The 23,949-nt window shown below is 39.6% G+C and overlaps 1 protein-coding gene across 1 annotated transcript in view; it reads right to left on the bottom strand.

Annotated features, from left to right (window-relative positions):
• Positions 1 to 23,791, bottom strand: part of LOC146386727 (vitamin D3 receptor B) — a 33,765-nt gene extending 9,974 nt beyond the window's left edge. Inside the window, exons 1-7 of the mRNA XM_084927995.1 lie at positions 23,241 to 23,791; positions 22,878 to 22,951; positions 6,113 to 6,260; positions 3,682 to 3,812; positions 2,010 to 2,206; positions 1,686 to 1,785; positions 851 to 1,031 (exon numbers count right to left, since the gene is read on the bottom strand). Coding sequence (XP_084784121.1) covers positions 851 to 1,031; positions 1,686 to 1,785; positions 2,010 to 2,206; positions 3,682 to 3,812; positions 6,113 to 6,258 — 755 coding nt within the window. The 5' untranslated portion in view covers positions 6,259 to 6,260; positions 22,878 to 22,951; positions 23,241 to 23,791. The remainder of the gene's footprint in view (positions 1 to 850; positions 1,032 to 1,685; positions 1,786 to 2,009; positions 2,207 to 3,681; positions 3,813 to 6,112; positions 6,261 to 22,877; positions 22,952 to 23,240) is intronic.
• Positions 23,792 to 23,949: the final 158 nt, after the last annotated feature.

Genomic DNA, 23,949 nt, shown 5'->3' with positions numbered 1-23,949 from the left:
AGTCATAAGAAAATAATTTCCACTGTAATAAAATTATTTTAAAATTGTTTTTGTGAAACTGGATTTCGTTTACTCAAGTAAGCAGACAGAGTACAGTACGCAATCTGTGTAATCTATGGCCTTTGGCCCAAAGCCATCACTATGCCACAACAACAAATCAGGCAGAAAAAAAACAAGTACAAAGTCCTCAACACCAATTTAGGTAAAGTGTCACTGAGACAAGCAAATAAAGAATACACAAAGAGAGATCGCAAAAGCACATTTAAGCAATCAGAATCAGAATATATATTATGTGGGTTACAGTTCCTCAAAGACAGTAACAGACTAAACTATTTAAATAATACAATATGTTACTGAGTTTACAAATTTAAGAAATAGCATTAATACATACAAATGGCTCAAATAAAGGATTAGATTTTTCTAGAGCTGCATATGCTTTACTATTCTAATGAGAGCCACACACACGGACGCACACCTAGCAGTTTGGTATGTGACTAAACTGCTTCATATACAGTTTGGAATGTGAAGGATACCAAACTGCTCAAAAAAAAATCAAAAACATTTTTAAATCTCTTTTCTTCCTGTCAGTGACTTTACTGTCTGCCATGAGACACACAAATGAATAAATGGAAAAAAAAAATCAGCAACCTAAAAACAAAATTGGTCAGATGTCAATTATTGTAATGTTATTTAGTAATTATTCTAATTTAATTAGCCTTTCTTGACATCTTAACATCGTTTTATAATTACTAAGAACATTTTTTGGCTGCACTAAAGGCCTTGGAGTCAGGTTAATCAGAAAACACTCTTGATTGTTTTGACTGACATCAGTCAGAGTGCACGCATGTACCTGAAACCGGGAATCATCTTGGCAAAGCCGATGACCTTCTGAATACTATAGGAGACCAGGTCAGCCAGGTGGGGCAGCATAGAAAAGCTGGAGCCTTCTTCTTCACTGGAGTCAGGACTGCTGCCCTGATCCTGGTACATCATCAGCAGATTGTTGAAAGTCATTTTGGTGTCAACTGACTCTGCAGTGATCATAACACAGAGAGCAGAGAGAGGAGGGAAAAAAGAAAGAGATCAAACATGAAGCAAGAAGATTAATGTGGTCACATGACGGCATGCAACAATTTCACACCATTTCAGTGTGAATATGCACTCAGAGATAAAGCAGTTGTGAAAACAGAGAGGGCTTGTTGGTGAAGGTTTACGACTCTAAGAGGAAGTGCGCTGAATATCCTCATAGGAACATAGGAAGCTTCAGAGCTTGCTGTGGTTGTTTTGAGCTATCCGTCTCTGCTGTGTGCCGGTGCTAAGGCACGTGACCCTTGCTGTGCTCACACCATTACTGACATATGCAGTAATGAACTGAGAAGCCAGGTGTCTGAGGAGTGCAGGTAATTCACACGATTTCCACTGAATTCCCAGTAAAGCAGATTATATAAGTTAACGTGAAAATAACTGAACTGGAAAATGAAATCCTTTTCCAAGTCAGGTGTTCACTCTTAGTAATTTTCCCAAAACATGTCTACCAGAAAGAGGGGAAAAAGGGGTGTTTTCTGACTGCAAGCCATTAGTCATTTCTGCTTTAATATCTTATAATTGTAGCCTTTTTCTCATTTTTGGCAAGACACTGCTTTCACTTGATTGCCAGCGAAGTCTTCACAGAATGTGAATTTTACCTGGAGAGTGACTGAAAGAATCAGAGGAGGCATCAGACAGGGAGTGGAGAGAGGCAGCTCTGCTAGCGCTTCGTGTCACTGGGCCCTCACGCACAGGGGGCTAGACATGAGAAAAGGGCACATGTAAAGGTTTCACGCAGTAAAAATTTAAATATAGACAAGCATTTGATCTAAAAGTACGCTATTTTTCTGCTGTAAAATAATTCAAACTTTTATGTAAACTGGGTTAGGGTTTCATTAATCAATAATCAATTTAAAACCATTATGGTAAAATAAGGTGAACTATGTTTGACTGGATGATGTTAATTTGATGAAGACACAAACCCTAAATCGGCCGAAGTCAGAATAGGAGTCGTCATATGTTTTATGGTGAGCCTCCACCAGCGTGGCAATGATCTGACTCTGTTCTTCGGTGAGTCTGGGTCGCCGTGCCTCTTTCTCCGCTTCGCGCTGTGCCTCCTCATCCTTCCTCCGCTGAATCAGGTCCTTCTTCCTCTGCACTTCCTCATCTGTCAGAATGACTGGATGGGGAAGATCGAGAGAAAGTGTGAGAATTGTCAGCAAAAGAGAAAAAAAGTGCACAAATAAATTCTTTGCATGACAGTTAAGCTCAAACACATATACAAAGACAACATTAATGCAAAGAAAGAATAGGAAATATCTGGGGTAAAACTGGGAAAAATGAAGAAATGTATAAAAAGTTATAGTAACAGAAGTTCTAAGGTACACCACTTTTAAAGCTTTTCAGTCTGGATTTGTGTGCTACATTGTGTTGACAGCTATGTCAATGTTGTGCTGGGTAAAGGGTGTCTGTTGTTCTCTGGAGGAAGAGAAAGGCCGGGGATGGGTCCATATGGAGACCCCTGCTGCACTGAACAACTGAATGCATTGTCTTTGTTCTGTCCGCTCCTTGTTGTTCTAGCCACTGAATTAGCTCACAGAAACAGAGAGAGAGGCAGAGAGAGAACTGGCTCTCAACAACATGCTGCTGGTTTTGTTTTGTTTTTTCACTTTTAACAGCAACAGCAACGACACTGGCTCCTGTTCACATGCAATAAAGTGAAATGTTGTTGCCGCTACAAGAAACTTTTTTTTTCTTATTGGAGGAGGGAGTGGGACATTTGGTTGGCAGGGAGAGACTTGGACAATATCCGGATATTAGCAGAAGAGAAGAAAACACGTATCTGCTATTTACAGACTATAAAAACAAACAGCAGTGTGTGGAAAGAAGAACCCTGGCTAGACGGTACATTAGGTGTTTAAACTTCACATGGAGTATACTTACTGTACACAATGTGAGGAGGAACTGTTAGTTCAAATGAAATATGTAAACACTAAAGGAGCAAAGACCCAGAGATACTTGACCTCAGACCAAACATTACATAATGGTTACAAGCGGGACAGCAAGCCCCCATGGTAGCAAACACCACATGTGTACATTTTACTGTGAATTCAATAAAAAGAAACAAGAATGCTTTAATGTATCTAACACACAAATCTGTACACAATGTGTACATTTTTCAAAGTAGGAAGTTGGTCTTGGGCGGTCCGGGATTCCAACATTATATCCTGGATTGGTGTGAGATCCGGCATCCAGGGAACAAAGGCTTGTGGCTTCATTTCCAAGCCCATGAGCTATGCAGTTATTTCAAGAAAGAAGAAAAAAACTGATTGTTTTTTTTTTTATAAGAGAAGTTTTATTTATTTATTTATATAATTATTGTAATTTATGCTTATAATCTTAATTATTTTGTTTCTTTTTGTGGCTTTTATGTTTTCTATGTATCTTTTTTAAATGTTAATACCTCAATTGGAAAGCATTTTAGGTCAACTTTTGTTGTTTTTTTATTTTATGTGCCATTTAAATAGAAATGATTTGACTTCAATAATTAATAACCTGGTTTATTAGAACTGCAATCTGAACCCAAATTGAATCCACCTACATATGCGGGTTGGGGCAGTAACTGAAGACAAATGGGTGACCTGTCATACTTACACTCTTTCATCATGCCAATGTCCACACACCGTTTGAGGCGGCATGCCTGGCAGTGGCGCCTGTTGTCCTTGGTGATGGTGCAACTGCCGTTAAAGGGACATGTGAAGGTGGCCTTGCGCTTCATACTGCGCCTAAATATATTGTACACATTACACAGTATATTAAAATACAAACATAATGAAGTCTGTTAGCGCACAAAAATAAAAATCAAAGAATTAAATTAACACAACATTTATTTATTTTATTTTTTTTAAAGAGAAAGAGAAGAAGAACCTTAAAAGTGTTTGGCTGAATTCAACTGCTAAAGCAATGTGGAAACCTTTTGACAAATTATTTTGAGAGAATTTTCAAGACATCAAGAAATTCTGTACTTTTCCCCCTCTTTTACATAAATAAATAAAAGATACCGAATAATAAAAATGCTGACTAAACAGGTTACCGTCTTTGTGCAATTTAAAAACAGCTGTATTTAATAAGGTGGAAGGGCATATTGATTAAATGTAATGACCTGAATAATAACACTAGAAGACAGCGGAATCATCTCCAACAAAAACAAAATGGAGAAGCTTCATAAATAAATTACAGCAGCACAGGTTGTGGTAACTGGATGTTGGGAAAAAACTGACATCTGTCATTTTGCCAGGTTAGAACACCGATGATGGGTCTACTGAAACAATAATTGATTTACAACACTGTTAAGAACAGCATCGGTGGTCTGTTTCTTTCACAACATAATATTAAACATACATGGCAGAATATACCCATGACCACTACGGGGGTCACAGGTGCCACTACTCTTTAGTGCAGAGGGGGCACGTGCAATACGATTTCCTGTCAGTCAAGTGAGAATCTGCAGGATTCGGAAAATCCCAAATTCAAAGATCTTTGTTGACTTCTTATCATTTCCCTGAGAGAAAGGTTCCTCGGATTATAATCAAAAGGTGCTGGTAATATCAGTCTTCAGCTTGATAACAGAAGAAGTATTAAGCTTTTAGAATAACATAACAATTAATTAACAACAAACAAACAAACAAAAACAAACATCAAATGGGGAAAAAACGAATGCCTGTCTCGATACATTGATTATTCTTGAGCAATCACCTCAGTCCACATACTTCATATCTGCCTGTTAAGACATATTGACTGCGGTGTTTACGCGTCTCTGCTTTAACTGCAGATAAATAAATAAATAAATAGCTTCTTGGGACATTAACATGGAAAGTAACTGCAGTTAGTATTTCTGTTCATCTTTTTTCTCCAAGGCTTCACAAATCCATACTCTTTCTCGTTATTAGTTATTATCAGCTGTAATGCTACTGTACAGGTCATTTAAGAAAAAAAAATCCTTACAATTTTATGACCCTGTCGAGAAAATCTAATATAACCTCTGGATGGCAGAGTTGTTGCACTTGACTGCATTAGACTTTATAGGCATGCCTAATAAAATGGCCATTTAGTGTATAAATGAGTGCAAGAAATTTTAGATTTTATATTAAACATTTTATATTTTATTTCTGAATTAATGTAAAAGTTCTGTATATACTGTGTCTAGTTACACACCGTCATCGATCTCCTCCACCTGGTAGCCTCACGTGCTTCTTATTACTGACTTCTTAGAAAATCAACAGTTAGCACTATATATAAACTGACTATTGCTTGCTCAACATACTTTATCTAGGCCATCAGACCCAGATAAATATTTTTGACCTTCAAGTCTGAGACTGACTAAAAGTAAGTCAAAGGCAATCTACGGGTCAAAAATTTGTCCTGCCAAACGGTGATGCAAGGCACAATGATTTACTCGGTAATGGACATTTATGTATGAAAATGTATACACAGATGTGAGCAAAAACACGTGCTTCGTGAAAGTTCAAACAAGGGCCATCAGCGAGCCGAGGAAGGACATTATTAAACATCCGTCTTTTTTTCCCCCTCCCCTCCCGTTATATATATATATCAACACTGCTGAGAGAAACAGGCGGAATTGCACGGACACATCAAACACACACAAACACACACGCCCGGCACAAAATCATGACTTGCTCCAGTTTCGTCTTTGGATAAATTGGAAACTCATGTCTGTATCAATGAGCAAGGAGCAGCCACGACATTAAATACAGGAATGGGCTCGTTTGTATTCTCGGCCTGCTGCCGAGCATTAGTGTGAACACGAATGCTGTCAGCTGGTGTGCGTGTGTGAGAAGCTGTGGGCAGCGACTATACTTTATATCATAATACATATATATCATAATATAAGCATGTGAGTAGCCATTATATATGCAACTTGTGACTGTATGTCAGTGTGTACATGTGTCAGTAACTGTCAGTAACATGCAATATTTTCCAATCATTTTGAGCTTTTTTTTTTTTCTGCTGGCCACACAAACGTTATGTCTGCACAGGCGAGAATTAAAACCATCAATTTTTGTACCTGAAGAAGCCCTTGCAGCCCTCACAGGTCATGGCGTTGAAGTGGAAGCCAGTGGCTTTGTCGCCACAAACACCACAGATTCGTGGCACATTCCTATCGAACTCATCAGGGGCCACAGTGGACGTACTCACAACCGTGGGCTCCATCACTACAAAGAGAGATGAAATCAAAGGAGGAAAGGGGGAAACAAAAAGACACAGTAAACAACACTGTAGAAACTGTATGCAACAATTAACACACACACACACACACACACACACACACACACACACACACACACACACCAAAAAAAAAAAAAAAAAAAAAAAAAGAAAAGAAAAGAAAAGAAAAGAAAAATCGACCCGCTTGCCCAACAACCAGCTAAGGACCCGGGGTGGTGCAGCTATTCAGGCTGAGGCACCTGATCTGTTGAATTCTCTACCTGGATCTGTAAGATCTGCCCAATGAGTGAATTTCTTCAAAAGTCAGCTAAAGATGTAGCAGTTTAAAGGGACTGTTGAATTTCAGATACAGAATCTGCTTTTACATTTTGTGCACTTTTATTCTTTAATTCTTACATTGCTTTCAACTTGTAATTTCTGCATGGCTTTAAATTCCATCATTTATGTGCATCCTACATAGATAAACTTTGATATTACTTAATAATTTAATTTAATTTTAATTTTTTACACTGACACACAACACTACATATTTGAGAACACAGATAATAAAAATAAAGTTCCACTGTCAGATTTTTAATTGTCTCTCAATTATTTGACTGTAAAAAGTGAAACACTTTTTTTAAAAAATTTAAACTTTGGCCCTTTTTTTAGGACTGCAACACCTCATTCTACTCTCTGCAGGGAAAATTAATTCTATTTTTTTTGTCCATGGGGGAAAAATGAAGACATATGAATTGAAAATAAAAAAACCAACAAAAAAACTTGTTAAACTTCAAAATGCTGAATCTCCGTAATTTGAGTCTGAGGAGAAGAAAAAACTACATGTCACCACAAGGCTAGAATCCTCATGAACAAGCGATGACTGTCTTTTTCACAAAGCTTCTTTCTTATTTCTTTCTTTGCTTGCACTCTACAATGAAAGTGAGATAAAATGATTGAAGTATGTGAAGGAAAGGGAGGGTAAGTAAACCAGTAACCCTCTTCCTCAAAAAAACAAACAAAAAAAACCCCTAAAGAAAAGAAAAGAAAAACAGCCACTGACATACCTGAATAATAAAAAAGTTTGACGGAGTTCTTCATCATTCACAGGTAATTAATATTCAGCCATTCAGTTGCTTTTCTGTTAGTTCAACTGTGAATATTAATGGTGTTTTGTTAAATGAAGGTCTAACTCCTGGTCCAATTTCATTAAGGACATTTAGTCTTCATTACAACAAAAGGTCAAAAGCAGAATAAAACAGAGGGTCTAGTCATTGCCCTTGTTCTTTGCACGCATCAAGTGTCTACAGTAGCTTCAACAGAGACCACCTGCCTTAACCAGGAATATGTGCTATGGTACAGTAAGACTTGTCAACAAATATTTGTTTAGCCAATTCAGCAGATGGTCACACAAACGTCTGATAAACAACAGACCACAGGCAGACAACAGACAACTTTTCAGACTTTTCAGCCTCGCTTCTGAAACAGTGAGCCCCAGCGAGGTGATGAAAAGAAAACTGAGCAATGTTTTGCATCCTACATAAGAAAAATAGTTATACCTAGACTAAAATGGAGTAGTTTTGTGTGAAAGCTGGAGAGTATTTACCATCACACAACACTGGCTGTGAAAAAGCTCCTACGAATACTGTGGCGACCCTGTTTTGTTATTCCAACTAGTCTATAGTGACAGACTAGGCAGGGTGTGCCTAAACTCTTGTTCTTCTCTGTCATCTCAGTGCATAGCTTGTGTTTCTTTTCCCACCTCCCCTTTCTCACATCCCTTTCTTTCTGAGTGCAAAGTACACAAGTTGTCTCAAAGGTCCTTCAGAGACTGTTGGCCTATAAAGCTGCGCTAATCATCAATCATATGACCAAACATTAACAAATTTCATGTCTATGTGACAGTGCCCCCAGGTTATTTATTACATGGCTATGCTTGATATCCAGATGATGAAAATATAAATGACCATAGGTTTTACATTTTAAGCACTGGGGCTCCATGTATCCAAAATAATGAGCATTACCCTTGCTGCCCAGGATTCCGGATTTTGTTTGCAAACACCAGAATGACCCAAAACACATTTGAAAGCAAACCAAACAAACCCACAGATGCGTATACCACCTGGGTTAACCTTATGTTGTTGCAATCTTTGCCCCTAAAATTCTCATAGGTATGTGTTATAAAAGTTATATCCTCTGGTAGTTTTGCAGTGCCAGTAGATGGAAGGACTAACTCCTAAACAAAGAAATCACATCCAGGCAATGCAATGTCCCTGGGGGGGTCTCGTGGTGCTGATCTTTCTCACATACAGTCATAAAAAACAAAGGAAAAAAAAAGAAAAGCCTTTAGAAGTCCTGCTGGTATTTGGAAACGTGATACATTATCAAAAACCAAGAATACTCCATGATTCAGCAGAAAAAAGCAATGCTATGGCTGATTAAAATTTATAATAATCCGTTTCACGGGTCTAGTATAAGAACCACAAAGCTGTGAGTGCTGTCATGTAATGTAATATTACGCAATTATGACCGGTATAAATGAGAAAAGACCTTTACAGAAAAAAAGAAAACACACACACACACACAAAACATAAAACAAGTTCTACTGAACACAGGAAAACTACTCCCAGTACACATTCACACTCATTACTCACTGTGAACCAAAATGCCCATTTGCTTCACTATATCATCAAATGATCACTGAAGTCAGCCTTCTGTGATTGCATTCAGGCTTGACAGGCCATTACACTAAATGCACAGTAGAATTGAGAGAGCTCTAAATAATGCATCAGGTTATTAGACCAGATCTGTAGTCATTCCAGTATTGGGCATGCAAAGCCAGGCGGCAAGTTTTGTAGCTTCAGGCTTCTACTGAACGTCTCACTCTTGAATGATATACATATTGTGTGTATGCTGCTTGCCATCAATCAAATCTGTCACTGTGGTAATCATGCAAAATAGTATACTACACTGTGTGTTACAGTGGTATAAAGTATAACACTGATTTGCTTACAGAGTTGAGGCAAAGGGTAAAAGAAGACATTATGGACATTACAAGATATAACTCTGTACAATGACATTAGCCATTTTTTTGTGAAAGGCTGTAAAGTTAACCTTTTGGTTTCCTCAATATTCTTGAGAGCCAGAAATTACAATATTTAAACATCAGAATGAAGTGCTAACTCATTTAGCAAGTTGTACCCAGAAACTGAACAGGTGAAATGCACAGGCATACTTCATTCTTCTAGTCCCAAGTAGAAGAATAATACAAAGGCTAGAATGTGCTTGTCCTACATTATATGTATACACAGCAAGACATAAAATGTGGTACCTAAGTCCATTATTAATGCTCCAAAAGGTAGCAACAGCACAAACATGGTTGTGAGGTACAGTTCAGCAACTTTATCCAGAGAAGGGAAGAACGTTGCCTGTGTCAGGACACTTATTAGTCAAAACGACCACACTACAGTCGTTATGACGGTGGAAATCAGCTATCTAAAACCGATTCCCTAGCAGCCTGTTATCACACTGTTTTTGTCTTTTTTCATTTTATGATGGTAGTCTACAGAGACTGCCTAGATTTTGGAGCAACTCTCAAATGACTACCGGAGAACCTGTGATAGATTTCAAGCCAATAAAATATAACATGTCACAAGATCTGTAATAAAGAAAAAAATATGTCTACAAAAGAGAAAGTGATTTCAGTTTTCTTAAGTGATTTTTTTTTTCTTCGAGTTATAAACTGCTGATACCGATTTTTGCTGACTCAGATTTTCTTCTTTGCCTCAACGCAAAATATTATTTTCATAATAAAATGAACTTTAAATTGAACTGTAATTTCCCCCACACGGCAGTAAGTAATGGGATCTTCTCGCTGGAACAACTGAAAATAAAACTGTCTGCTAGGTATTGATAAAGGAAAAATGGGTTGATGTGCACCCATCTTTTTTTCCTGACATATTATATCTTACCAAACAGTGAGTGTAACAGATTTATACAAAACAAATGTCAGGTGCTTACATAATTTTCCAGGGTGTTTATAAATTTAACAGAACACGGGTCATTGGTCCTTGCCGACTTGTGGCTGGCTCAGGGGTCTGGAGAGCTTTAGCCACTGTCCCCTTTGTTGGCTTTGTTAAAATGTCCATGTTAAACTGGATGAAGGTAATTAAAGATTCTGATTAGATCTCTTGTTATGCACATTTTTTGTGGTGGCCCCCTTGTGATTTACTTTGGCAAACTTACAGTACCTACAGTCACAGTGAAGAACTTCCAGGATAACGACACATTGTTTGGCTGTTAATGCATTTGCACACGAAACTGACCAGCCGATAATTGGTCATACATGAGACTGACAGGCCGGTTACTGTTCATGACTGAGAATACTGGACACGACCCACATGTTCTGATATAAATATCTGTATGGCTGTCGGTGTATCAATCAGTCAAACCACATTCTTAAGCAAAGTAAGAAACTTTCCCTATCTATTGTCAAAGGAGCTTGCAAAGAAAAGCGTCTGGACTTCTTTAAGTTACTTGAAGACGTTTCACCTCTCATCCGAGAAGCTTCTTCAGTTCTAAGGTCAAATGGTAGAGAGTCCCAGATATAAACCTAGTGGGAGTATCCCCCCGCAGAGGGACAAAAGGACCCCCTGATGATCCTCTAATCGCCTGAGCCAAGGTGTGAAACTGGGTGTGGGTCCCAATCAGCCAGAGTTTCGGGTGTGTTCATTGTGAAACCTGGCCCCACCTTATCATGCGAATTCCTGAGGTCAGATGGCCCAGGATGTGAGTGGGCGTTAAGGCGTCTGGGAAGGGATCTCAAAACTGGATTATAGATGGCAGAGAGTTGGTGTCGTAAACCCCCGCCTCTGTTCAAAGATGGTCGCTCACAGTGGACATAGATGGCTTCTTTCACTCCTCTTTCAAACCATCTGTCCTCTCTGTCCAAAATGTGAACATTGGCATCCTCGAAAGAGTGTCCTTTATCCTTAAGATGCAGATGGACTGCTGAGTCTTGTCCTGTGGAGGTGGCTCTTCTGTGTTGTGCCATGCGCTTGTGAAGTGGCTGTTTGGTCTCTCCAATGTAGAGGTCTGGGCATTCCTCGCTGCACTGTACAGCATACACCACATTGTTAAGTCTGTGTTTTGGCGTTTTGTCTTTCGGGTGAACCAGTTTTTGTCTGAGCGTGTTGCTGGGTCTGAAATGCACCGGGATGTCATGCTTGGAGAAAACTCTCCTAAGTTTTTCTGATACACCGGCTACATAGGGGATGACAATGTTGTTGCGTCTGTCCTTCTTATCCTCCCTCGCTGGTGTCTGGTCTTCTTTTCTGTGCCTCTTTGCTGACTTTAAGAACGCCCATTTAGGATAGCCGCACGTTTTGAGTGCTTCCTTTACATGTGTGTGTTCCTTCTTTTTTCCTTCAGGCTTAGAGGGAACATGTTCTGCCCGGTGGTGTAGGGTCCTAATTACTCCAAGTTTGTGTTCCAAAGGGTGATGGGAGTCAAAGAGGAGGTACTGGTCCGTGTGTGTGGGCTTCCGGTAAACTTCGATGTTGAGTTTGCCGTTCTCTTCAATGTGCACAGCGCAGTCCAGGAAAGGCAAACAGTTGTCCTTTGTGTCTTCCCTGGTGAACTTGATGTTTTTATCCACAGCGTTAATGTGCGCAGTGAAGGACATCTTTGAACAGAGGCGGGGGTTTACGACACCAACTCTCTGCCATCTATAATCCAGTTTTGAGATCCCTTCCCAGACGCCTTAACGCCCACTCACATCCTGGGCCATCTGACCTCAGGAATTCGCATGATAAGGTGGGGCCAGGTTTCACAATGAACACACCCGAAACTCTGGCTGATTGGGACCCACACCCAGTTTCACACCTTGGCTCAGGCGATTAGAGGATCATCAGGGGGTCCTTTTGTCCCTCTGTGGGGGGATACTCCCACTAGGTTTATATCTGGGACTCTCCACCATTTGACCTTAGAACTGAAGAAGCTTCTCGGATGAGAGGTGAAACGTCTTCAAGTAACTTAAAGAAGTCCAGACGCTTTTCTTTGCAAGCTCCTTTGACTACGATGACCTGGATGACTGAGAACCTTCACAGACATTTTCCCTATCTATGGTAATTTAACTCAAAGGTAGGGTTAAACCAGGCAGCAGCTCAGTGGAGCTGAGAGCTGTGCAGGAGCTCAGCTCCTCCTCCTCCTCTATCCCATTATTGCTAAATTGCACACAACTCTTAAAATGCACTTTCAGACACTGCAGATTTCTTTCTTCTTCATTAAGCAGGTCATCCCACAGCTGCAGGATCGATGTGTGGTTTTCTAGATTAGACCGTATAAATTTCGGAATTACTTAAATCTCCTGATATGATCTTATTGTAGCATTATTAGAATAAATGCTTTTCTGAACAGCAAATAAGTGAGCATCTGCACTAGCTGATTCAAGTTTATGAAGGAAAATCATTTGAACCACTGCAAGATGGTTTCAAGTTATTTTCAGCAACAGTCTAAATATCACATTTGCCTCATAATTGAAGAATATAAAGATGCTGCATTAGTCCAAACCGTCATTGGGCTGCAGTAACCCAAAGAAAATCTTGGTGTTAAAGTTGTGTGTAGTTGACAACAACAACAAAAAAAATCTCCAGGTTACTTTTAGATGACTTTAATGGGCCCTGGTGCAAAGTATCATGTATGTACTAGCCTTATTAACCTCAATTAAATTATATTAAAGTATATCAAATCATTTTCCCATAAAATATGAGAAAAACTATTAATGCTATCAGACCTCATACCCTAAACAACAAATTCCAAAATTACATATGTAATATACTGACTTTTTTGTGTAGCTGCTGCTACTAACAAATGCCTGAGTAATCGAAGCTGTTCCTACCAAACAGTCATTACACCAAGCATTTCTGATATGTTCACACTAAAACTCTCAAGTGTTAAACAGTAAAGTTTAAAGGTTTATCTGACCATTCACCTTGCAGTGTAGGTGATGTAGGTTTTCACAATTACATGTTGCAACAGCGTAGATGGTATTGTTTTCCCCTTCAGAATAAGTCTGTTTGTCATCATGGCAAAATGATCACGTCAAAGTCCATCTTCTGGAGGACAATTTTTTTTTCAAAGCAATACTATCACAGCCTTGAAAGGTGCAGATACACAACTTTACAGGTGTGCAGTTGACCGTGGATTCAAGGCCCAGTTTGCACTGCAGAAGAACCAAGTCAGATTTTTCAAATCCTTATATTTTAACTTCGTGTTTTCTAGCATACTTGTTTTTGTTACTAGGTGGGAATATCTTGCAATAGATGAAGGGTTCATAAGAACTAGAATAAACTGAAAGTCAATGTGTTACTTGTTTCACTGTTATTATGCAAAGAGCAGAGTGTTGTGCTTTTGGAGACGGGGGCGGTCTAGCAATGCTTTTACCTTTTTTCCATACAAGGTGCATCTAATCAACCATGACATGGCTGCACGAGTTATTCAAAAACATCACCATGTTGCCTCTGCTGTTATCTTAGCAGGAAGAAGGAAAAAAACTATCCTACTGCATATAAACGATGGACACAGCCAATGAAGCCATTTGAAAAGTGCCAACTGAATAGAGATCTGAGAAAAATTACCCAAATGCTCATTTGATTTATGATACTAATGAGTGTATAGTTATAATCATTTGTTTCAAATTTTACTGAACACAAGCTGTTTTTCATTTTATAAATTATGGTCCTATTTAGCCTGAAAAAAGACAAAAAAAATTTAACAAACAACAACAAAAAAACCCCAACATCATCCCCTTGCTTGTGATGTCTGGTTTCAAAACACAAGGCAAGAGCCACAGTGCTCAGCCTTAGGCTTCAACATTAGAGTCCACAAACCAGTGGGTGATGTCGTGCTGGCTACATCCTCCTTCACAGTTTACCATCTTAAAGAAGCCATTTTTATTCTTTTTTGATCTGGTGCAGTTGATATTCATCCTTTTCTTTTAATTTCCAGGGCAGAAAAGAAGAAGAAATGTTAAGGGGGAAAAAAAGAGATTAATTTTATCTTAATTTTAAGGCTGCTTTTATCCTCCTACGAGTTTACTTACAATTCGCTCCCTTTTAAAGAACAGGCTAAGCAATTGTGCATAGAATAAGCACAAGACAACATAATTTCATGTTATGATTTGCATCAGGACTGCCATCTTGGCAAATCAAATAAAGCAGGGCTTGAGAAAGAGGGAGTTACTATGAATTTGAAATGCATTGTATATTTGTGGCAAAAGCTCTAAATATAAAAAGAACATGAGGAGGTAAAACAAGGACAGTCAGTAAATGACACAGAAGGCTGTACATATTCTGTGTGAAATTATGTGGTACTGATGGCAATTAAGGTCACCCATCTCAGCCGTATGACTAGTACAAACAGGGATAAGTTTACCTCAGCTAAAAGAAAAAGAAAACTATAGTCTGACATGCTCATCTAGACACCTCTGCTGCTTTATTTAAAATACTTCTGCTAAAATCTCTTATGCTGCCTGGGTTGTTTATTGAATGTGGTCTGTCTCCAAAGCAATAGTTGCAGTGTACATGCACAAATTCATAGCTTTGCCCTTTGCTAAACCACTACTTAGTCATAAGTACAAAAATATGGGTTTAACAGTGTAACATCAAACGGTTTTGTTGTTGCACAATTTCCGCTGGATTCCATAATCTTCGTTTAATCTTGGTGTTGGGAACATCACAGGATGCAAATCTTTTCCCTTTCTTTATGTCTCAATTACACCTAACTACAAGGATCATTTAGATGAGTTCCCATCTATATCCCTGTGAATGGCTGTTTGCACTCATAAAGAGGAAATGCCATCCCACAGAAGCGAGCAGTGAGTTTCGTAGGACAAGAAGGATGCAGACGAGAAGCAGGCCAGAGAGTGAAAGGAGATGTGGGGGTATTGGAGCAATAAGAGATAAAGACATATACAGCAAGTAGAGGAGGGGTGACCTCTTTGTCAATGTGACTCTGTGTCTCACAATGGCCCACTGTACCCTGCTTGCTGTTTTGGAAATGAGGAAGAAATAAATACTATGAGGAGCGGGCACACAGCACTGTCCCAAAGACGGCGATCAACGCAAACAGCCTGTTTTTGTCATTTAAAAGGCTGACTAAAAATACACACAGTCATAAGCCACTTCAACTACTGGCTAAATATAAATACATGTCTCATCTTTGACAGGCCCTCATCTTGAGAAGGATCAGGGGGGAAAAAGCAATTTGCTATTCGTGTTGGAATCACATTTAGAGTATGATTTATTTCTGCTGGTCCTGCTTCACTCTCATTTTAAAATCAAGGAGCTCATTTGGCTATTATCTGTTGTTGTATGCATACACACACTGATGACTAAGTTTCTCTACTGATCGGTTAGGGATAACTAGGGCAGCGATTAACTGGTATATCTGACTATATGTTGCTTCATCATTAAACCTCCTAGAAATTCATAAAAATATATATCCCAAGGGCCTCACGTCTTTGCTAACAATCCAACAGCCAAAAATATTCAAAATATGAAAAACAAAAACTTTTAATCAATTCCTTAATACAGAGATAGAAACCGAGAAACAAATTGATTATAAAGCGTATAAGCAGCTTCTTTTGCACCGTTGGCACTGTTCTCTCCACAACTGAATAACTCTCATTTTAGAAATAATTGCTTGAAATAAAATGAAATTACAAAAAAAGGCAAAAGCAAAATGTACTGAAAGACTGGAGCTCGGCGGTCAGACATACAGTGGCAGTGGAGGATGAGCAAGAGAAGAGGCCCGCAGTAATTATGCGCAGTACCACAAACTGACTCTAGCATGTCATTTTAACTGGGTGGTGAAAGCTGCAAAATAAAGACATTACCCCAATTTTGGATGAGAGGCTAGGGAGGTTCCCTGTCTTTTAACCCAAAAGACCAGCTGAGGGAGAACAAGTGCTACTTAACATGCAGTGGAGCAATGACTCATCTTTTCCTCCTTTGATTTATTCACGTTATGGCTGAAATGACACACATGTTTCTCATAATCCAGAGTAGGGCTGTGCGACATGACCAAAATCTCATATCCCGATATAAAACATCTATCGTCCGATAATGACATAAATCACAAAAAATGTAATCTTTTCTGTAAATTCTGTGAATCTCGGGTAGGTGAAGTGTTTCCAGCTGGGCGTCTTGTACCTGGAGTCCAGTGTTTTAACCGATGCATGAAACTACACATTTTTAGACATAGGTTGTAACGGCCGCCGTTTTCTTTGTGAGTATTTATTACACAGCGTGCTGCGGGGAAAGCCTGTTCTAACGTTTGAGTCTAAGGTTTATTTTTTAGCACCTGACGGCTCTTTTTTTGCTTCTCATCCGTCAATACTCTGCATACTTTTTCACGTGATTCTGTTTATTTTGAAAATTCTCAACAGGATCTTGAGCTTTATTGTGAAAGGTTTATGTGGAAAATAAACAAGTGGACATGCGATGGTTTTACCGTCGTTGTTGCTAACGACAACCCATAAAAACAGACGCTTGTCCGTCCGTAGTGTGGTTATATTAAATATAAGAGAAAGAGAGAACTTTAAGAAATTAATATAGCCACTACAGTGACCGTCAAAACTATGAAAAAATATTGCCGTAAACAGTTTATTTTGCGACACCACGAAACAAACGATAGCGTAAAATGAGACGATAGACGTTTTTTTATCGTCATCCGATATATATCGTTATATCGAACAGCCCTAATCCAGAGACTGATGCTATAACTGGTCCCAAAATGCTTAATGCTTCGCAATTGAGCAGCTCATCAATTCTTAAGATAGATGGTCTAGAATTGTGAGTGGTCTGGTCTGAATTAGCATCAATATGCCCGAAAAAAATAAAATAAATTAATTTAAAAAAATTAATCACATCTTGCAATAAAACAGAGTATCCTTATTTGCCTTAACAAATGAAAAATAATTTAATTAAATGTTAATTAATGAACACCTAGCAGGATTTTAACTCTGAGGACTTGGAGGAATATCCCACCAAAGTCTGCATACCGTAATTGTCGGGCTATAAGCCGCTACTTTTTGCACAAGCTTTGAACCCTGCGGCTTTTAGTCAGGTGCGGCTTTTCTATGGATTGTCCATGATTTTTGTCATATCGTAAGACGATTTGTTTTGTTTGTTCCGCTGTTGTACGGCACTACGTTGCCTGGCGGAACGGCATGTGATCAGACACACAGTATCGGGGTTCAAGAGTGGTATGTTGGTCACATGTCCATCCGCCAGGCAACATAGTGCTGTACAAGTAGCGTGAAAAACAAACTTCAAAGTAGCGCTATGCGTTCAGCGGGAGTCGTGGATGACGAGCGGCGATAAACTTGCGAAAAGCAAGTTATGCTCAACTCCACCGGTGGAATCTGACAGCGTGGAAAAGTGTGAAAACATCCATGATCACCAACGGATTTCGAAGGGCTGGACTGCTGCATGATGGAGAGGAGGACACCGCCACGGCCCTTCTGAGGGTGTTCGACTCTGACACTGACAACGAGGATTTCTTTGGTTTTGAAAGTGACAACGAAGGAAAGAAGCTGAGAGTGGATGACGAAGCCATCCTGAGCCTGTTCGTATCCGACACTGGAGAAGAGGACTTTGGTGGTTTTAGTGCGCAGGAAGATGGTGGTGAATGACTGACTTTTCTTCTTGTTAAAGCCGTGTCACTGCACCTGAGCCTAAAAGGTAGTCCGAATCTATTTTTCTGGTGTGCTGTAGGTTATTGTTATGTACTACATTTGTTACTCATTTATGAAGCACAGTACGTTTCGTACTTGTAATTACCGCTACTTGTACATATACCTAAAAAGTTATGCAAATATGTACCCATAACTTGTTTTTCAAAATATTAATAAAAGGGGTGTGTCTCCAAACAGCCATCTCTTTCCTGACAATTCCCTTTGTGCATATTCTCTTACATATGATAAGTCAACATTGAAACACCTGCGGCTTTTAGTCAGGTGCGGCTAATGTATGTACAAAACAGGATTTTCCCCTGATTTTAGCTTGTGCGGCTAATATTCAGGTGCGCTTTGTAGTCCGGGAAATACGGTAATTTCTTCAGAAAATGGCAACAACCACATCACATTTATTAGTGCAAAGTGTTTGCACCACACACATCCTTGTGTCCCAAATGACCACCTCTATAACTGCACCTTCTAACAGGTTGACATTTGATGTCAATCAATGCAAAAATGATGTCTTGAATACAGATGGTGTTAATCTGAGGAACACAGAGAGCAGACATCTTAAGAGCTAGTATATGACATGCAGTAACACAATAAACATGAAGGATTATTAATATAGTAATGCACCACTTTGTGTACCCCTGTGTGATTCTAGGTATCTGTAACTGTGTATTTCTGCTACACTTACTGGATCTACAGGGAGTGTGAGCTGCTGTGAAATATTCATACAGGGATAAGTGCCAATGTGGACCATGGCAAGAGTCCAAAATCACTCATAAGATAACTTATGTCCCTCTGTTCTTCTTGCCATTGAATTTCCAGCTGCATCACAAGTATGTGATTACCAAACAGGAAAGTGGTCATTGGTTTTCATTGTCAGGTGCCCTTGTTACTTACAGAAGAAAAATAAATAAGACTTCAGCTGTGAAAAAGATTTGGAACACAGCCCAGATGTTAGATTAACTTTCATCTCAGTCAATATCAAGTGATTATAAAACACACCCTCAACCCATGCCCACCATCTAACAAACCTAATTAAGTGGTGCCATTAGAGCCTGGACGCTGAAATGAACCGTGATTGATGACAGGGCAGGATATAACAAAGCGAGTAACAGGGAGGACCCAGACAGCGTTTTCAAGAAGGGATCATTTTAAGTGCACCCAGATATACAGAAGAGAGAGGGGAAAGCGGGAAATAAAAATCTCTGGCATCACGTCCCAAGAATGTCAGCAATGAACTTACAGACCACATCCCAACACATGAGAGTCAGAGTCAGAATCACATCCAGACCTATAACAGTACTGGAAGAAAGAGAGAGATTGCTATGGAGCGTGTGAGGGTGTAAACTAGAGAAGGAGGACCTGCACCACAGTCCAATGTGCATGCTCCATCTACATCACATGACGCAATCCCACAAATGAATCTGAAATTGTTCTCTTCTGCCAAAAGTTTTTCTTAAAGGGAAAAAACAGACAGTTAAAGAGAAACCGATGAGGGGGGGGGGACAAAGATGAGTTTTTGAGGGAGTTAGAGAGAAAAGGGAGAAAATATAGGCGATGGGTTTTACTGCATACTTCAGGCTGGGTCACTACGAGTACTTAACGCATCAAACAAACTGGATCTGGAATGACCCTGGCTACAGAGGACTGTTCTACAATGGAAATACACAGCCTTGTGACTCATGCTTAGAAAGGTATATAGAGTAAAGCTAACAATACCATTTAGGGGGGGAAAAAACCTATGAAAAAAGGAAACTGAAGGAACAAGGAAGGTGGGTCTGAAAATAACACAATCTGAGATTAGTGACGGGAAAATGTTCAATTGAGATATGAGCGGCATATATATATATATATATATATATATATATATATATATATATATATATATATATATATATATATATATATATATATATATATATATTAAAAACTTTTAAGTTAGGAAAAATAATGAATAAATAAATGCAGGAAACTGTGTGGAGAAAACAATAGAAACCCCCCCCCCCCAAAAAAAAACGGACAATGTAGACCTAACAACAACAACAATGAATAAATAACAACAATGAATAAATAAATGGAGGAAACTGTGTAGAGAAAACAATAGAACCCCCCCCCCACAAAAAAAACGGACAACGTCGACCTAACAACAACAACAAAGCAGACAACCAGAGTCTGTAATGCAGCTAAACAACCGGCTGAGCAGACTAGTCCAGTCCTGTCTCTTCACTTTGCCTCTCTCTCATTCTTCCTCCTGCAGCCTCCATGGGACTATCTCATGCTCTTTTCCTACAATCGCAGGGAGCATGTTACAGCCGCAGTAATAGCACATGACAAGGTGACCTGTGCCCCACACAGGATGGGCTAAACTGGGGTTGGAGTGGGTGGGGGGTCCCATGTCCCGTGTCCAGCCCTATGGTCTCTGTAACCCCCTCCCCACCTCACGCTCCCCCAACACCCAGGCCCCTCTGCTGGCCAGCAACGAGAGAGAGCGAGCGAGAGAGAGCTGCAGTGACGGCAGGCTGCCCCCCTTATGCTGGGCCCCTTGCTGGACTCTGTAGGGGAAAGAGACGAGGCAAGGAGAGGCCCACTCAAACACACACCAAAAGTCTTGTTTATGTCTATGTTGAATTTGACAGAAAAATGCACATTCTCTAGCACACGGAGTCACACACGCAGAAAATCCAACTGGACAGAACCGGACACACTACAGACATGTGGGTGAGGTGGATGCAAAAACACTTAGCCGACATGTCAGGTTATATAACCGCCATAAAATGCTCTCTCTCATTCAGGAAATAGTCCTATTAAAAGACATAAACTTAAAGAATTCACTGTTTGTATTTCTATAAAGAAGTCAGATTTTGAAAGGTGAAGAAATGTACAATGCCATTAAAATTTTGTACTTTACCTATTTATATACTAAAATAAACAGGGGGGAAAAAAACAAAAACAAACCACTACACGCAAACTGCCCCAGTTAAAAACAATGACACGGTTTGCTTTCCAGGAAGAATTCATTTCAGCATGACTCGCTCCATATACATCATGTTACCTGTGTGATGCTTCTAGCCTAGAAAGCATCAACCACAAGATGTAAAAGAGGACCCAAAGACATTAGTGGGAACTTAACACTTCATTAGTCTTACAGGCAACAGAACATAAGTGTCAAAAAGCGTGCATGCGCAGAGGTACATATAAGTGGGTCTTTACAGCCAAGCACAGCAGCTTCTCTCTTTCTATAGGGTCACATGTAAGAGGAAGCAACCAATTACCGTAGTCATGAAACAGAGGAGGGGGCTGGGGTATTTCAGTGTGTAGGAGACCTAATGGGTTGTGCTATCACCACAGCATACCCCTCCATAAACAACCTGCTACCTGTTACTGTAAATAATGACACAAACCAGGCCCTTTTCGTAGCTTCCCACGAACCGTCTGTGCTCAGTCCTACAACAAAAATGATTTACGTCACCGAGCCTAGTTTGTCTTGATTTAGGTTGAGTTCAGGCCCTGACCCAAATAATACCGGTTCTTGAGTAAATTTCCAAGTTGTTTGAATTCAGAACATCATTAATCATATGTTAGTTACGACACTGGAAAGAGACAGACCATTTATTTCAAAATGCGAGTTGTGTACGCTGATACATTAACAGGCTGCTTTATTAGAGACTCAATAGAAATCCAGTCTAATCCAAAAACACTAATTTTACAACATTCTGAGTTTCTGTTGACATCAAAAGGCGGACAGTTTCTATTTTAGGTTTACTATTGAAGTCATACATATTGTGGAAATAAAATCCACTCCGATTTCTATAATTATTTTATTAGTCCTTTATTTATCCAGGTTAAAATTTCACTGAGATTAAAAACTCATTTCCAAGAGAGACCTGGCATCATAATAAACATAATAAAGTAGAATCATCACCTTGGACAAAATTTACAAAAACTGAAACTTTGTAAATGTCTAAGAGCTGGTGTATTGGCCTGGAATAGAATTTACAGCTATATGTAATAAAGTGAACAAGTGTGTATCTCCCATTTTTTCATCAAAAATGGATAGCTGTGAGCCCACTGGGAAAATAAGCAGTATATATACCCCTTGTTATTAGTTTTACCTGGACCCATAAGTTAGTTAAATGAAGAACAGGGGTAGGCAACCTGTGAGCAGCAGGTTGTTAAAATTTCAGACTTGAAAGAGACAGGAGGCTTGTGTTAATTAATGGTGTCATTATTCTTAAATGGCTCCATTCCCCATTACTATTAATGTGAGTGCTTAAGGTGTAGTAGTATAAATAATTCCAGCCAAGTAGAAAGCAGTATGTGTTGTGTTGTGTTACAGTGAAAGGGATTCTGCTCCCATGCTCACATAACAGTAGTAGCACAGGAACACTATAGCTGTAAGCTATGTGACAGGAAAGCTGAATTGTACACCAAGTACATCAAGTCACTGCAGCTTTTCAGTATCTTATCATGTTCTTATCGAGCCAATAAAATGTCAGCTGATATCAGTTTGTTATTAAAGGTGAATAAGCAAGCAGCAATTTAATATTAATATTTTCACTCTGTAAAAGTTTTAATTGGGACATATAACAATAAATTTTAAGTAACCCTGATATTCACTTTTGCATATAAACACACCTTAGTTTTGGGACTGTGACTGATTTAGGTAACTTTCCAAAATTTTAAAACTACTAACGCTTTCACTGAAAATTAATTTAACTTGTGATGGGGTAATTAACTCGGGTCCATGTTTTAAAAAAACATCTAGACACTATGGGAAAATTTGCGTATGAACAAAGTTGCATAATTTCTTAGTGTACCAATATACTATTGCACATTGCAAAGTGTGATTTAAAAAACAAAAGAGAAAGAAAAGTCTCACCTGACGCTTTAGCATGTCCTTGCACAATAGGTAAGACGTGAAACCCTTCTTCAATTTATCCCAAGTTCTTAATCCTGTTTAACAGAAAAGCAAAAAAAAGTGCAAGACGCAAGTCACTGAGTGGGCCTTTTCCAACAGTACCTGACCTGCAGTTACTCTTGTTTATGTAACGCTGAACTATTTTCAACAGCAACGTACATACTCCGGGGTAATCATATAGCGTTGAGTGCGGGAACAAACACCGTGATAGAGCCACAGAGTGAAACTGCGCTAAATCAGTTTCTTCTAAAGTCTCGAGCGACTGAAATCACAACAACTCAACTCTCGACCTTAACATTCCTCCTGTGTGTGCGAGTTTCATACCTCAGCTCAACTTTTCCCCATCAAGACCGAGTTGTTTTTAATCCTCTTTAGTCGTCGTTCGTCGTAGTCGTCGTCTTCATGCTCTTGCAAAGTATGTCCCCTCCATGTTGACGAGAGGCAGGTTAGCTTAGAAAGGGAAGACGAGCGCGCGGCACCAAACTCAGAAACGTGTGGAGACTTCGGGGAGAAAATGTTAAACTCGTACGCCCTTCCAGACGTTGGCTCACACAGCAGCCGCGGTAGTAGCTAACGTTAGCGTGGCTAGCTTGGCTGCTTTAACCCTAAAACGCGGCACCAAGTTCAGCCAGCCCATTAACCGTTCTGCAGCCGAGCGCAATGAACGAGCCGCGGGGGAAACGGTTAACACGCAACTGGGTATCACTCAACAGGCAAATGCACGTGCCAAAATGATAATAACGCAATAACAGCGACGATACTCCGACGAGATTTAGGCTATCCCTCCTTCTTCAGGACCCAAATAGATGGCCATTACTTTTTTTTTCTTTTTTTGTTATGCACCGCCCCCTCCCTAGGACCTCTACGGGAAAGAGGGATTTCCCCCCCAGCCCCTACGGCAACCAATCATGCTTGGGCTTTATGTGTCTCCTCCGTTGTGGTTGGCCACGCGTCTCTCAAGCTCTAATCTGTTCGGTGGGCTCCGGTGCCAATAACTCGGAGTTCCGTCCCCCTCAAACAGGGGTGTGTCGTG

The sequence above is a fragment of the Perissodus microlepis genome, chromosome 5 (genome assembly GCF_051167445.1).
Source record: "Perissodus microlepis isolate ML-2025 ecotype Zambia chromosome 5, ASM5116744v1, whole genome shotgun sequence".
Taxonomy (NCBI): Eukaryota; Metazoa; Chordata; class Actinopteri; order Cichliformes; family Cichlidae; genus Perissodus; species Perissodus microlepis.
The sequence above is the reverse complement of the archived record's forward strand: the minus strand, read 5'-3'. Positions and strand labels throughout refer to the sequence as shown.